General features: G+C 37.9%; 1 protein-coding gene across 3 annotated transcripts in view; it reads left to right on the forward strand.

Moving 5' to 3' along the window:
* Positions 1-14,858, forward strand: part of USP6NL (USP6 N-terminal like) — a 175,453-nt gene extending 160,595 nt beyond the window's left edge. For all 3 annotated transcript variants that reach the window (XM_054593783.1, XM_054593767.1, XM_054593775.1), the window contains one exon: positions 11,548-14,858. In XM_054593783.1, coding sequence (XP_054449758.1) covers positions 11,548-12,965 — 1,418 coding nt within the window. In that variant the 3' untranslated portion in view covers positions 12,966-14,858. The remainder of the gene's footprint in view (positions 1-11,547) is intronic.
* The last annotated feature ends 2,403 nt before the right edge of the window (positions 14,859-17,261 follow it).

The following is a 17,261-nucleotide window of genomic DNA, read 5'->3' on the forward strand; positions in this document are numbered from 1 at the left end:
TATTAATAACAGAGACACTCAATTTGAACGCTGGGTAAAAGGTGGTGGTAAGCAGATCTCTCATTTTACAAATAAGATGTTTTTAATTATGAAACTTATAGCAAGTAATCTATGTCATTATGTTTTGACACTGTACAGATAATTGTTTCCTTTTAATCTTTCCCCAGATGTTTTTAGCTTTCATTGATAATTCTTGCCTAAAACAAATATTTCATTAGAGGCTGCAAAATAGTAACTTTCAAATTTGATATTTCTTTTACATTTATCAGCAGATTTTCTTCTGCAACAGAGTCTCTCCTCCTTGATCAACAGGGACTTTATGGTTACTTTAAAATGTATTTCCTACTGAAAAGGGAAAATAAATGTTTAATTGTTTTCTCTTTACCACTTTTCAAAATTAGGAGTTGATGTTCTTGATTATCTCCAATGGCAACAAATGACCTTGCTTTCTCATCGTGAATTAGTGGAATTTGACTTATTCTAAATGTTTCAATCATATATAATTATTGTTTTATTGCTCAAATTGTCCTACAGTTTGGCCAGTGGGACCTCCTGTAAACTGATTCCTATTTCCTTTTGACCCAACACTAGTAGTCTGAATACTTCCTTGCTTTTATGTGCAACAAGTATTTCTGCCTTATCTTAAAAATCCCATTTCTCAGTTTTACTACACAAATATATCCACATAAGAGCTCCAGACAATCTCTGAAGCATGGTGAGTGATATATGAAGACCTTCCATTACTTCACTGTACTTCTGTTGTTTCCTTCAAAGGAAACTACTGGCCAGCAGTTGGGGGCAGATTTTTCTAGTCCTTTTCCTTTGCTTTTACATATAAACTTATATGTAAACACATACATTTACATAAATCCATGTAGCTTTTTTTGTAGGTGTCTTTTTTTATCAATAGATGTTCCATTCTATTCCTAATTTGCTGACACCGTCCTTATATCACTGTTCTTTTAATCTTCATTTATTGTGAGTGTATCAAGCCTTTCCTTTATTTTTGCTAATCTGATTGATTTCCAGCCATTTCCATTCTGTTTTATTGATTAGTTCTCTAATGCCCTTTTTTGGGCCACTAGTAATAAACATATATAAGCAGTTATAATGTTTTAGCTCTCTATCTCTTTATGTGAATCACCTATGAAGACCTCAGTTTAAATAAAAGTACTTTTGACAAGTGGAGTATTAAAATGATTCAGATGATTTCTTGTATAACTCTTTGGCTAGTGTTTATTTAGACAGAAATACCCTTTTGTTCCTCGCAGCTATCTTCTGTTCAAATGAAGCCATTTGGCAGAGATTTTTGTCACTTAGGGAAGTCATTGTGGTTAGAAAGCCTATGCTGATCCACTGTGACTGCCAAGTTGGCCCAGATTTATAGTTTATGACCTATATAGAACAATCGAAAGAAATTTTTTTTAGAATAATTGAGAGAGCCATTTTAAAGTTTATCTTTTATTTTAGATATCAGAAAATATGAAACTGAAGGAACCTTTTTAAGAAAGCAGGCATTTGTAGCTTTTAACTCTGGTACCTGTGCTTTTTTTTCCCCTAGAGTAATTTCAGAATTTTATTTTCTTTATAGAAAAAGTTTTACAGCTTCAGTGTTACATTTTCTCCTTTGTATTTTTTTTGTAATATCAGTCTAAATTTTTGACTGAACATAGGAGGAAAATGTTCATTGGTGTTTGTCCACAGCAGTACTTTCTGTGAATTGCAATTCTGCATTCTTTCTGTCTCCCTTCCAGATAACTGGTCTGTTTTTGACTTTCCCCCATGTCTTCCTCTTTAACCATTCCTTCTCTTTTTCTTCCATGGCTTCGTTTTCTTGAGCTTCTCTTTTAAGTTACGTGTCTGAAGTCGTGGTTTTTGCCTCTTTTCATTCTACACACTGCCCTAGGTTCTCTATCATTTCCCATGCTTATGGCAGTCAATTAAAAACTTCCAGCTCTGAACCTCGATCCATATCTTTGCGCTGGAAATTTTGAGCTCCAGATTCATTTAACTGATGCCTTAAAATGGCATCTTCATCCACCTGCCCCTCAAATACTTCAGGCTTAATGTCTGAATTCCCACCCCACCTCCAACCTTTTCCCATTTTTCTTCTGCATTCCGTGTCTTGGTAAAATATTCAATATTCATTCATCCTCTTAGTCATCCAAAATCTCCTCCTTCCTGCTACCCTCATTTACTAGCCCTCCATGTAGCTTCAGTGCATTGAGTGACCAAGTTGTGTGTTTCTTTTGATTCTTAATACCTCTCTAACATTCCCCTTCTCCCCACCCTCGCCGCCAAAACTGCATCGCCCACACTGGAAGCCCTGACTCCGGTGCTGCTTGCCTCCTTGCTCAGCCTGAGTAACCTGGCAGAATAGCCAGCTCTTCAGAGGCACTTCAGTGCTTACGGGAGAAAATCCAGACTTCTGAGTTTGACATGCAATACCCCCTTGGCCTGCTTGTTTTCTTACTTCCATCCATCCCACCTCCCTGGCCACTTTTAAGGATTAATAGTAACAGCAAACTTTTGAGTCTTAGATTCCTTACAAAATGCTTTCTTTACATACACCTATCAGTTATTTTTTTCCAACAGCCCTTTGGAAAAAGGTATTTGTCAGTGTAACTTTGTTTGTTTTTTAATATCCTTAAGGATAATTTTCCATGAATGGCATTATGTAGGTTTCTAAAATTAGTATTTGTTTTACTTAAGATATAAATCCAGAAACCTAGTTCTTTAAGTTTGTTAATTCAGCATGCAAAAAATTTTTTTCATGTGTTTCAAAGTTTTTGACTACCATTACCAAAAACAACAACAACAAAAATCAACAAAGGACAAAATGCACTACTGACGTTTTTGAGGTGATGGAATTGTTTTGTATCCTGATTGCACACACACACAAAAACAAGCAAATTTTATTGTTAGTTTAAAAAAAAAACAACCTGTCCCACTTTTTGAGGCTTTGAGTGTGTTTTCACTTGTATTTGTTTATATAATGGAAACCAGTGTTAATCATATATGTTTAACCATTTTTATGTATATGTATGTGAATTGAAATGCTAGGAAACACAAAGTGCAGATTTTTAAAATAAAATTATTTCACAAAAATCTACTGAATTTATGTGGTATTAAACAAAATGTGTTTAAATAATTGTCTCCTTTCTCCTTCCTTTATCTTTCAAATTTTACCTGATGAGGGAAAAGTCCAGCCTATGAGCCTAATTATAATAATTTTTTGACTTTTTAATAACCTAGCAATAATTTAGAAAGCAAACTACTCTTTTGATCACCTTGTTGAAGGCTGTAATAGTGTTTGAATTGTATATTCTTTTGGCTGACAGTTTTTCAGATATAAATTTGAGATCAGTAATTTTGCGACAGTATTTTAAAACTTGATTGGACTTCATATTTGATTTGGAGGGAATGAGATGACTCTACCCTCCCAGAATCATTTTCCTGACAGCAGCCCCCACCATTTTCTTACTTAATACTGTTAGAACAGTCAGAGCCCATACTGTCTAGTGTTGAAATTTAAAAGTAAAATGTTGCTCACAAGAAAGAGCACTTAGAGCACTTTCCTGTAATTACTGTATGTCTCTTGTTGGGTGCAAAAAGCTGTTAATGTCTTCTGAGGCAATTAATCTGCAAGGCTTGTAGTTGGGCGTGGTGTCCACTGGGGGGTGACAGAGACCTGAGTAAGATCAAAGATGGCCGAGCGCAGCCTGAGGGACTGTTTAACAGGGACTCTTTCCCTTACGTTTTTAAGGGTGGCTAGACTATTTTTGTTGTTGTTGGCTTAAAGAAAAGCTACTAAATATTTTTGCTTTTATTCTGAAATATATCAAGTTATATCTCCCTTTTTTGAGTAGAATATCCTAATTGCTGGCTTAAAGATGCTCATCACTTACATGATGGTAATAGCAGTGAAAACTATCATCAATGTGGTATTTTCACAAAAGCATCCTCTATTATATCTGATGGGAATTGCAGTGCTTTCCTATCCTTTAAGGAGTAAGGCAGTAATTCCCATGTGGTTTCAGGGGAAGGAGGAAAGAATAAAATTTTAGGTGTGGAGCTATAATGAGGTGGGCAAAACAATATTATGTCTGCTGAAAAGCAGTCTAGAATGAAACTGTGGATGATAAATATTAATACTTACTGCCTATTTTTAGTTGTCTGTTTTGGCATTAGTTATGCTTGAATCTTTTAGTTACACTCAATTGCTTAGGGATGAAAGGAGATAGTTAAAAAAACAAAGGCCAAGTGTTGGGGGGGCGGTGTGTGTGTGTGTTCAAGTAGGTGAAGAGGGCTCTAACAGACTACAGTAATGTTTAATTATAACGGCAAATACTACTTCTGTGGAAAAAGGCTGAGAACATTAATATTAGCATACAAAATTACTGCTGGTGAAGGCATTTGTCCTCCGTACGGGATCCACATAGTGTACCTTCAGCTCTATGAAAGTTGAGTAATTAATCTCCAAAAAGAGTCACTTTTATGACAAAGTCAAGTAGATTTTATTCCCAATTTCATCCCTGTGAAGGTTAGATCGCCCGGGCACAAGAGTCCTTGAGTCCCTGCGGTTGGAGTTGAAAGGCCTTGCTTTGCCCCGTGTCACATGAGCACGTCCCCACTCATACATGGCTGTTAGAACCTACTTTTGGACAAGAGCTGCTCACTCGTAACACTCCCTGTGGCGGTCTCCATTTTCTGCCTCCCAGTCCCTTGGCCTCCTGCTTCCCTTCCTCCTCCTTCCGGTCCTCTCCGTTACCCACCGACCATGATCGGCCCTCCTCTTCTCTCTCCCCTTCCTTCTTTCTATGCCTCTCCTTCCCTCTCTTCTCCTTTCCTTCTCTGGTCGCTCCTTTCCATCACCTCTCATTCCTCCCCCTCCTCTTGAGAGACACAGCTCTCCGTAGGTGAGGTTCGCCTGAGGTCCTTGCTGATGTGCCAACAATGTATATAGAATTTTACATTGTTCAGAGGGGTTGGGTCATTTATGGGCATAACCTGTACATGGCATAATCCAACGGTGTTATCCGTCAGCAAACACTTGTGGAAGATAGATGTCGATATGGGACCATGAGTCATGGGTTGGTTCCACTTGTTCGTCTTTAGCATGCTCCCTGATCACAAGTCATTATAGAAAGTAGATGTGAGCTGACACTGTTTTAAATTAAACAAACCCCAGCATTACAGTGTGGCCCTGGCACTTGTGAGTATCCTCACCCTACCATGCGGCCTCCCAGCAGAACTGGCATTACTGTCTTTAAAATTGGGAGGAATTGGTTTTTTTAAGCTGTTATATTTTAGGAGGCTATTTCTTAGGTTGCTGTCTACTGCCTCTTTCAAATTGCTTTACCTTCTTCCTCGCTTATTGAAGATCTTTATGAGGGCAAATGGCCGTACTCTCTCTGTGTCTTTGTATGTTTGAAGTATTTGCCATGTACCTTTTACAGAGTCCTAGTTCTTAATGAGAGATTGCCATTTAGAAATTAATAAGACACAATGCCATTTTGTTTGCACTGAATTTTTTTTTTCTCCAAACCCTGCTATATCTCGTTTCTTAGCTATGTATACCTTGGGTATTTATAACCATCATGTTTTTGTAGTGAATATAGGAACAGTGCATCATTATTCTAAATTCATATTTGTTATATGTCATGAACGGACATTTTGTCAACACCTTATTTATAATTCTGTTACTATTTTAGATATTTCAGGAAGAAGTACAAAAGAAGTAGAAGTCACTTTTAAGTTTTTGTCTACTAGGGGAGAAGGGAAATATATTTCATAAAAGAACTTTAAGATGCTACTTTTTGGATATTTTAGAACAAATTTTGGTCTCTTACCTATTCAGTAAATGGAACATGTTAAATTTTTCTTATTATTCTAATATGATGTGTAGATGCATAGAATATTAATCTCCCTTCCTTAGAGAAATTTCTCTTTTGACTTGAATATAAAGGAGTCTTAAGTGTAATATGAATACTTCTCTTACCTTTATATTGAACAGTTAAATCTCGCACGTAGGTACGTAGGTACGATACATACCTTTCCATTTTGTTTCGTGCATGAAATTACCACCTCCGTCTGTCATTATTTCCTTCTCAATTTTTCTGTTGCTTCTCCTAAGAAATACATGCCTTTTCCTACATTTTACTGTGTGTCCTGTTAGTTTTTACCAAGGTATGCCTTGTGTGTATCTAAAGGATTTAAAAATGAAAATCCTATGGATGTTAGAATATGAACAACATGTGAAATGGCATTATTTTTCCCATAAATGTTTAGTTATCCTCCGCAGTCCTCTTTCCTCCCCACTTTCTCCCTTCTACTCCCGCTTTAAAGTCTTTTTAAAAAATCTCTTCCCCCTCATTGGCTCCTTTTTATACCCTATTCAGCTCTTCTTCAGTTAGTCCAAACCTAGAATATTGCTTAAATTCTGAGTACCACATTTATAGGATGCCTTTTCATCTTCATCAGTATGTAAGTAGTTGTAGCTGAATGTCTGTAGAAAATGCTTTGGGAAGCCAATCGCAGACTTACTGTTCTTAGCAGTAAGATGGTGGTGACAAGACATAGGAAGTGTCATACAGGAGTCCGCAGAGTAGTGGAAAGCTAGACGCCTCTGTGGGTCTGGCACTGCTTGTGTCCACATATGTTGTGTACAGTGCCTTTTTGATGTGGTTCTATAACATAAATTTTAATTACTATTGCTGGGACACATTGAAAATGTGCTAGGACATAGAAGCAGATGATCATAAATATAAATATTTCATTATTTTAGGAAAAAAGCAGTCCATAAAATGAGTGCTTAATAATGCAAACCAGGTTTCAGATCCAGGATGTAGACCTAAGGGTCGCATCTTAGCACCGACTATAACAACAAAAATGCCGCAGACTGGGCTGGGTGGCTTAAACAATGGAAATTTATTTTTTCACTATTCAGGAAGCTTGGAAGTCCAAGATCAAGGAGTTGGCAGGGTCGGATTCTTCTCTCCTTGGCTTTAGATGGCTGTCTTCTCATGGTTGTCCCTCTGTCCGTTCTGTGTCCTAAGGACCTCTTCTTATAAAGACATCAGTCATATTGGATTAGAGGCCCACTCCAGTGACCACATTTAACCTTACTTATCTATAAAAGTCTTACTTCCAAAAGCAGTCATATTTTGAGTTACTAGGGATTAGAGCTTCAGAATATGATTTCTGAGGGGACAGAATTCGGCCCATAACAATGAGGTGGTTTTCAGGCACAGGCCTTGCTGAAGAAGAGACAAGCACAGATTCGTCCTCTGGGGAATCTTCCTCAGGCCCAGTGCCCAGTCCACCTCCCGGGCCCCAGACTGTGCAGCCCTCTACTAGGGCCGCCATGTGCCAGGCACTGTCCAGGACTTCCCACAACTAATCAAGGACAGTCTCCCTTCCCTCTTACGTGTCACCTCTCTCTGGTGTGTTTGGAAAGGTGTGAGGGCAGGAAGAGATGGGCTGTCCCCACGTGGTCCCGAGCTCCTGCCTGACTGCTTGTCCTCCCCGGGTGCTCCTTCCTGCTCTGCCAGGGGCCTCTCCTCTCTCCACAGCTGACCGCAACTCAGGGGAGGTAAAAACTGGGCAGATCACACCTCTCTTTCTGGCCCCATCCATTACTCCACTTTAGAGGGCGTGGTAGTATGTGAATTCCACCATGAGGTTTCTACCTTGTGACCTAATTACCTTTCAAACCTCACCCCCAAATACGATTACACTGGGGTTACATTTGGGGATTTTCCACATGGAATTTGGGAGGGGGAGTGGATCACAGGTGTTCGGAATACAGTAGGTAACTAACCTTTGAAAAGTCTAATTTCGTGTGGATTTGGTTTCATGAATTGTGAATTGATATAGATTGAAACATTGAAAACAGGCTCTGAGTATCCACAGTCCAGTCTAAGAGAAACATTTGAAGCTTTTGGGACAGATTGATGTTGTAGGGAGTACACGTGCAAGTTGTAACAGATGTTCGTCTTTAAAAAAAATAATACTTATATGGAGAATTTTTAAAATATTTAAAATGATTTCCTATGAACCAGGCTCTCTCTGCAGGCTGCTAAAAGCCACTGAGTGCTGGGGAAGTGGGGCGGCTTAAAGGGCTCAGCATGAAAATCTCTACAACTAATCCAATTTTGTCCCTTAACAGCACATCTTGCAGGCATGAATTAACCACTCTCTGGGTGCCACTGTTTTCCTTTTCTTTTTAATGGTTATGTTTTTCATCAGGCTCCTACTCACCAACCTGAAAAGGATGTTTTGACGATTGGCTAATATTATTATCTGATGGAATATCAACCAGCCATTGAAATTAGCCATTCAAGTAGCTGAGTTGTGTACCCTTAGAAAATTGTTCGAGTAGGGACTAAAAGAAAATTCATAGATCCAATTTTTCCATTACATAGGTCTTCTGCCTTCTGATAATTTCTGTTTATTGAGGTCAGTTGCCTATAGGGAGGAAGGAATGCATCTATTTATCTGGACTAAATGGATCACTATTTGTAGAGTTGATAAAAACTTTTTGGGGACACTAGATATATTTTAATTTTTATTGTCAGTTTTTAACCATGTAAGCTGAATAACTATGTACTTAGAAACTTCTTGACTTGGACTGCTTTTGAGTCAACTCTGACCCCAGTTCTAGGTATTTCCTATGAGACTAGTCAGAGCACTGGAATGCTTTGGATTAATTTACATACAGCATTCATGAACAAAGAAAACTTCTTCAATGATGAGCATTTTATAATCGGGGCTATCACTTGAAATAATTTGTCCACATATCATAAAATGTCTTTATTATGAAAGACGCAGAACGTTACTGAGTAGCACTTGTCTGTTGCTGTCTGTAAACCAGGAGCCATGCTCTGCTCTGCTCATCACGCACATCTAACACAGGAACGAGTGCTGTACTCTGCTTTAGAACATGTCCTAGCAGCAACCTCTCCTCCCTGCTCCCACCACACTGTAGTGTAAGAGTAACGAGCGAAGGCTGTGGAATCAGCCCTGGGCTTGAGTTCCCGATCTGCCACTGACTAGCTGTGCGCCCTTGGGCAAATTCACTTCTGCCTCAGTTTTCTCATCTTTGAAATGAGAATAATAGTTGTGAGCTATGGTATAGGCCTATTGCTGATGCTGTTATTGATAGCTTTTTGAGAAGTGCTGACACAGGTAAGGGCTTAATGAGTATTAGCTAGTACTCTTTCTATCTTCATTAATTATTACACAATCTAAGTCCAACCCACTATTCAAAGTGAACTTAATAAGATAGACATCAGATTGTGTGGCTCTCCTGCTGAAAAGCCTTCAGTAGTTTGTAGTTGATACAGACAAAAAGTCCAGAGTTCTTCAAGGCCCCGTGCGGCGTGACCTTCCGTTCCTCTGGCCCCGTCCGCAGTCATTGCCCACCGGCCTCCCATGCTAGGAACAGAGCACCTGTGTTCCTGGAGGAATTCTCCCCTGCCCTGCTCCGCCCCATCCATGGCATTGTACTGGCCTTGCCCTGGCCCTTTGCTCACAGCTCTGCCCAGCGCGCACATCAGCCCCACGGGGCAGGGGCTCCCCCATTTTGTCCCCGCATGGCCAGCACCTAGAATAGCTCCTGTACAAAGTGGTTGCTCGATAGGTGTGTACTCGTTGAATGGGTGAGTGAATGAAACAAACTGATTCCCAGTTCTAATGCTTTGTGTGCTTTCAAACGTATCAAATAAAGATCTTGTACAGATATTGTCAAAGTAAAGTTAAATTTGGTTAAAACCATCAGAAGCTTCTTTGGAGTTTAATGAACATAGCACAGTGGAAGAAAACACTGGGCCCTGGTTCTCGTTTTATTTGTGCCACTAAAAATGACTTGGCTTCTGAGACTCTGCTTTCCTGTCCATAAAATGTGGCCAGGACGGGACCCCTTTGAAACCCCAGGGACCGGAGAAGCTGCCCAGCTGAGGGGGGTGGAAAAGGGGGTGATGGGGGCATTCTGAGCCCCTCCGCTTTAGTTAGAGCAGCTTTCTTTATGTCTTTTTTATATATTGGGGTTTCATATGAAATTTGGTTTGACAAAAACAAAATCTGCTTATAAAAAGTTTCACAACCACCAAATTAGAAGAGCATGAGGTTATTTTTCCTTGATTGATTCTGGTAGCTTAACTATGTGAAGGATATTGTTTCTTCATCATTCTCTGTTCCTTCCTCTCCCAAAGAAAAGCTCATCGAATATTTTTTGAAATGTTCTAAAGAAAACTATGATATGTGGGTAAATAACAAAATTGTGCTTACAGGAAGTGAGCTATATGCAAACAAAGACCAGGTCTGCCAACTCACTACTAACATACTCATTGCTTAGCGCAGTCCTGAAGCAAAGCTCACTCGGTGTTTGTTAGATGGATGGACAACAGACAGGTGGATACTTGAAGTGAGCCGCAACTATTTTTAAGTGAGAATATATTATTTTGTAATAACTGGTGAAAATATATCTTAAACTATGGAGCTTTTATAAGTGAAATCTTGTTTCTTTCCAAGGTGATATTTATTGGATATTCATATGTAATAGATCATCTTCAAACACTGCTAAATGCCAAACTTATTGTACTTTCTTTAATTCCTCATTTATTTTCTGATGTTATTTAAAATAAAGCTAAAAGTAGCCAATAATGATTTTCTCTTTCTTTTTTTTGTTTTATTCTTTTTTTCTTTAAAGGAGGATCCTCTTAGAATATTAGCTTTAAAAGAAAGAGTACTCTTTCTTTTTATGATAACAGTTTTACTGTGGAAGGTACTTAAGATAATGATGATGATGATGATGATAGTAATAATACTAACAATAGGCTATTGGGGACAACTTTAGATCACAGTTGGTCATCAGTTGACTTTTAAATTTGGCAGATCTGCTTGAAGTTGGTAAGAAATGTTTTACTGAGATTTCAAAATCATTTTAGTCAAGGTCAGCTAAAATGAAAGTAATGGCAAGACATTGAATAACTGACCTGCAGGATTGTTTTAGGAATAGAAATGAGACTATCAGCCTTGCATTCTTTTTTTTTTTTCCCCCATGATAAAACATGTCTTTTTATTGAATTTATTGGGGTCACATTGGTTAATAAAATTATATAGGTTTCAGGTGTACAGTTCTATAACAAATCATCTGCATATTGCATTGTATGTACACAACCCCAAGTCATTTACCCATCCTTTAGCCTCTCTACTTCTCTACTGGGGGAAGTAGAGAGCCTTGCATTCTTGAAAAAGCATGTAACAGTATGTCTTAACAAAATATAAGAACCATATGTTACACAATTGTATGAACTTGACTCGTAAGGCTATAAAATATCCCCATATGCACATTACCTAATAAGATTTTCAATTTTGGTATGTCTTACTATCAGTCTCTCTAAATGCTTCTCTTAGGCCACTGTAATTCTGTGTGTATGTGTATGAGTGCAAATAGAAATATGCAGTTATTTATAGTGTGGTTCTTATGTTTCATACTATTTACTCATGTGTTTACGTTACTTATGAATTTGTCTTTCCTGTTAGGTAAAGAGGATGAATTTCCAAAGAAACCTTTGGGACAGCTTCCACCTGAATCTCAGTTTGCTGGCATTAGTCATCTGAGCAATGGACAAGGCTTTGGCAGGTCAAGTCCCCATAAGAACATCAGAAGAGAGAGTGACTCCTCACCTCACAAGAAATCAGAGCATTCCCCTCACCATCAAAGTAGAGTTGGTACACCAGAAAGAGTGAGGCAGCCCAGGCGGAAATCGGTGGATGAGGATAGTAAAAAGCTTAGAGATGAGTCAGATCTTCAAAGGAGACTTCCATCAGGTCCACAAGACAATGCCAGGCAATATGATCATGCAGCTGCTAATCAAAACAGCAATGCTACTTCAAATATCAGGAAGGAATTTATGCCGAAATGGAATAAACCGTCAGATGTTTCAGCTATTGAAAAAACGGCCAAATATGCCACTGAAGGCAAAAGTCGATCGGCACACCCCATGCTTACAGTCACCATCCCATGTTCCACTGATGCTCGAATGTCCAACGCGCGGCCGAAGATGAAGGTCTGGGATGCCGAGGAAGGGAAACGGGGCTCGAACGCATCGCAGTATGATAATGTGCCTGAGAATGAAAATGGCACGTCTGTTGAAGAGGCACTCGGAAGGGCGTACTCTCAGAGTCCAAGGACTATTGTTTACGCTCACAGTCCAAGAAAGCTCGCTGAGCCAAGTTCTAGTCCATCAAAAGTATCAAACAAATTTACTTTTAAAGTACAGCCTCCAAGTTATGCAAACTATCCAACTCAGTTAGATGGGGAAGATCACGGGACAATACACCCCCCATCTTACAGCAATCCCCCTGTTTACCATGGAAATTCTCCAAAACACATCCCTGCCGCTAACAGCAGCTTTGCTTCTCCACAGTTTAGCCATGGCGCGCAAATGAATCCTTCCAGGAAGCCCTATGGTTCTAGTTCTACTCTTTCCATCAGTGTTTCTCCAGAGAAATCACAGAGCCGCCCAACTCCTCTCGTCCTGCCATCTAGTCGAATAGAAGTTCTTCCCATTGATATTGGTGCTGGGGGATATTCGGGCAATTCAGGGTCCCCAAAGAATGGAAAATTCATCATTCCTCCAGTGGATTATTTGCCAGATAACAGAAAATGGTCAGAAGTCAGTTACACATACAGACCTGAGATGTCTGAACAGTCACGGACTCAAGATGCTAACCGTAGCCACTTAAGCAATTTAACAAAATATTCTGCCTTTCAACATGTACCCTTTCAGGACCATAACCTCCCCGCAGTTTCCGTGGATAGTCCATTGCGGTATAGAACATCCCCAGCTTTAGAAGACGCCAGTTCATCTGGGTATCCATATGCAGGGCCCGCGGCTCCAGTGTATCACTACAGAAACCGGGATGGGCTTTCTATTCAAGAATCAGTATTGCTGTGAGACTTCATCTCTAGTTGCTTAAGACAAGAGAATAGACACCATACAGAACCTACATTGCTATGTTTATAATTGCCAAAGCAGTATTTTATACCATTGTAAACAACTCGCACAATTCTTATGTATGTTAGTAATAAGAATAGATGGAAGTGTTTCCCTCCCCCTGTAGATGCTGCTTAAGGTGAGCATTTTAAATCACATCATCACTGAACCTGTTGATTTAACATGGAAACATAGCAATAGCATATAGGGATGCACGCAAAGCAATCATTCACTACTCAGTTTCATTTGTAGCTTTCTCCAAAATCTGATCCCTTTTACTCTATTAGCCCATTCTATTTTGAGAAATGTTACAAAGCACTGAAAAACTGTCTGTGTAGAGTAGATATTTTTAAGGCTCTATGTAGTGTATGTATCTCTTCATAGTTAATAGGCATCTATGCATACACATTTGAACACAGAACTAATGAAATGTTTAAAAAAAAAAACCCCAAAACACAACTCTGCTTTGACTCTAGATCCATGGAATAATTTATTTTTCTTCTTTTCTTTAACTGGTTTTTCAGTGAAGTTTTTCCCCCCTCATGTTTTTAACCCATATCCTAAACTGACTTAAGGGTTTGCCCTGACTTGATTAATTCAAATCTCACAGAATGGTCGTATTTTTTCATTCCGTTGCTAACATTTTTCTTTACTCTGAAAACTAACGACATTGGAGAAAATGGCTAACCCCTTAATGATGCTTAAGAATTGTGGCAGTTAAAGTAAGCTTATGGCAAAGGTGCAGCAGTGCCCCGATAGCGCGGAGATGGGCGTTAGTGCCCCTGCGCCCTCTGTTCCGGTCTGACGGTCTGACTCTCGCAGAGCTCACAGCGGCAGGTCCCTTGCCAGACGCAGAGGAAGGGCTGTGGAGCCCTCAGGGGAGGCTGCAAATTACTGTTGGGTGACACAACAAACTACTTGCAAATTCCTTTGAAACCAGGATTAACAATTTGGTTACTTCTTCTGCCCCTCAAATTCCTGCAAGGCTTCACTACAAAACATGGGGTGGTCATTTACATGATCTTTTTCCTGGCACTCTTTTCTTTAAAGAATGTAGTCAGTGGGTATTACTGCACTTAGGCCATTAAATTATCAGTGTATAAAATTGTAAAAAATGACCTGAATTATTAACAGGAATCTAAGATTTTGGTCCTGTTTTAAAAGTATGACTTTCATAATTTCAAAAATCTTTTTTTTGTTCAGTGACAAAAATTTAGGTCCATGTTAAAAAGAAATTAGTAATGTCTTTTAAAATATTCTATTTACACTACAGTTACCAAAACACTGACAAAGTTTGGAGCATGCCAAGAAAGTATGACTTTGTGTTTAATCGGAGAGCTTGTTTTCAACATTACTTCGCTCACATTTGAATAATAGAGTAGAAAACCTAATATTGCGGGCTCTTCTTGTTGAAAGTCGGGGCTTTAAGCTTTCAAGGTACAGAAGTATGTCTTTTAAAATGAAAGTTAACATTTGTGTAGCTAGTGAATGTGATGATATTTGTTATGTATATAATGAGTCTAATGTAATTTTAATCAACTTGGTAATGATGTTATGAAATGGCAAAACAAATGAAGTATATTAGCAGGTGAAAACTACACTGAAGTGCAAACAAAATCCTGACATCACTGGGCTCTCGATTCAGATCATGTGAACCTTAGAAATAAATGTATATAAAAATGTAGCTGAGGATATTCATTCTAATTTTTAAATCATGATTCTGTGACTTGTAATAAACCAAGCTGTACAATTTAGTTCATAATAGCAGCACCTGAGCTGCTCCTAAATCTATATATCAACAGTGGTAGATACTGTAGATTTATATATATATGTATGCAAAATATGTATACACACACACACTATTTTCTTATGTCATCTATGACATTTTTTATCTGTATACTTTTCGATGTGATTGTTTTTAACATGCTAAAAGTAATACATATATGTTGTTTGTGTCTTTCCTGTGTTTTTATTCACACGACTGAAGTGCTGCATCCCTCATCCTTCTGAGGCTAATTGTCTTCTAACTGAGTCGATATTGCCCAGTGTTTGCTGACATGACTGTATATATATCAAATACTGTGTTATGTACCTTATTAATTTCCAGTAGTGCTGTGTTTAGAACTATAGCATCTGTCCTATATATTATTTAATCTGCCATTATTAACAGCAATAAGGTATTATTTCCAGCCTTCCCCATTACAAAGTATAGATCTCTATGTTACTTTTTCAAATAGGAAAATTTAATTTGAAGTTATTTGCCACAATTCAATTTTACATTTTCAGATTTATTTTTAATAAAGATAAATAATGAAGAAATTATAAATATTGGTAAAGTGGGTTAAAATATATTAATGAAAAACATTTGGTAAGAGTTTTTATGAGTGGAGACTGATTTTACTCTAATTGCATGTACTTGTAAATATTTTGTTACTAAGTCTTCATGGCAGTTTTGCCTAAAATAATAAGCACTTTGGTATAGTTTATATTTTTTTAATATTTAGTTTGAAAAGTTAAAAAAAGTAGACCCAGAGTCTCAAATGATTTTTAAAATTTGACTCTTTCAGGAACTTATGTTTTCTGTAGGATTTTTTTTTTTTTTTTAATGATAGCTTTTTAAAGCTAGGAAATAACATGTAAAGTCAGATATCAAAGTATTGTAGGGGAGGAAAAAAATATTTTTTTGTCTACCCTTCTAGGTTCTCCAATGGAGGCCCTGTCAATTGGACTGACAAGAAGCAGATGAACAAGGGAAAAACAAACAGAAGTTTATTAACCTGTTTATCATGCATTCAAATGGGAGGACCCAGTGATGAGGCGGGGCAAATGTAGAGTCTAGATACGCAACCTAGCGGAGAAGGGTTAGGGAGAACGGCCCATATGGAAAAGTAAGTGACTTTTTGGAAAATAGATAGGCTTTCTGGAAAAATAGATGGGAGATACGATAGTTTGTGACAAGTCCGGGTGTGGTGTCAGAAGAGATTAGAGTTGCCTGGGAAAAGGATGTATGACTATTGCGTTCTTCGGTGAGGTTCTGCTTTTTGAGGCATATAAGGGTTTTCAGGAACTCAAATACCTTCAGCTCAAAATCTTATGCCAAAGTGGCAATATTTTGGGGTGACATGTCCTGATCCCCTTCAGCATCAAAAATAAAGGTTTTTTTTTGAAAAAAAACTAAAAGAGATTTTATATTTCTGGAGAAGAAAAAGGGATATTTACAGAATGTGATGTGATTGTTTTAACTTTTTTTCATTTTAAGAAGATTCTAATACTAAATTTATGTTATACTCAGTATAACTTTAAAATTGACTTTCATATCTGTAGTTACCACAGACCTCTTCCTCAGGGCCCATTATAATTCAGGCATAAAAACAGTACTTCATCAATACTGCCCTGAGATCTCTTTTCATACTGGAGAAAAACATTCCATGTCCATAAATGGGGCTTTATTCATAGAGGACCTAAGCTTAAGCTTCTGGAAATATTTGTACTCTCAATTATCTTTTAGACTCACACCTTATTTTAGTATGCACTTGATTGTGAGTTATGATTATGATTTTGAGATCTGTTTTTTTGTTGTTATTGCTTGTTTTAATTGGTCTTTAATGGGTTGTAAATGTCCATCTCTAATATGGTTATAAATGCTTATTGACAAGGTGATTTTAGTAAGTCAAATTTTACTCTTACAATGACACAGGTATTGCATTTAGGTAGAATGATTCCATTTAGAATTTACAATTTTACTTTCAGAATGATTTCAGTTCATTATAAATCTAAGGATAAGTTGTCACCATTTTATAGATAAGAACACTAATAAAGGAACAAAGTTTAGATTTCATAGGAGTGAATCTCGACCCCTGCTGCTCCTTAGAATTATATGGGAACGTAAAAAAAAAATTTGTGTGCCTACCCCAGGCCCCTTAAATCAGAATGGCCAGGGTTGATTCCAGGTATCAGATAATTGTATTTTTCCCCCATTCTGTCAGTTAAGCTGTTTTTTAAAAATCCTTCTAAAGTTGATTGTCCTATATTCCTACCATGAGCTGTCTCAAAAACTCTTCACAGATCAGTTTGAGTTTAAAGACTCTAATTTTAGGTAAGTTAGGAAAAATTCCACTGGAAAGATTAATATTACCAGCAATTTCTATAAATTTTGATGAACTACTGACGGTTGTCGAAAGTATAAATCCCTTCAAATGGAAAGAGGCATAACCCTGTGCTGTCTCTCATTACTGCTTACAACAGTTGTACAAAATA

Source organism: Pteronotus mesoamericanus, unplaced genomic scaffold (assembly GCF_021234165.1).
Source record: "Pteronotus mesoamericanus isolate MK-2021 breed Mesoamerican mustached bat unplaced genomic scaffold, CSHL_Meso_final contig_130, whole genome shotgun sequence".
In the NCBI taxonomy this organism is placed as follows: Eukaryota; Metazoa; Chordata; class Mammalia; order Chiroptera; family Mormoopidae; genus Pteronotus; species Pteronotus mesoamericanus.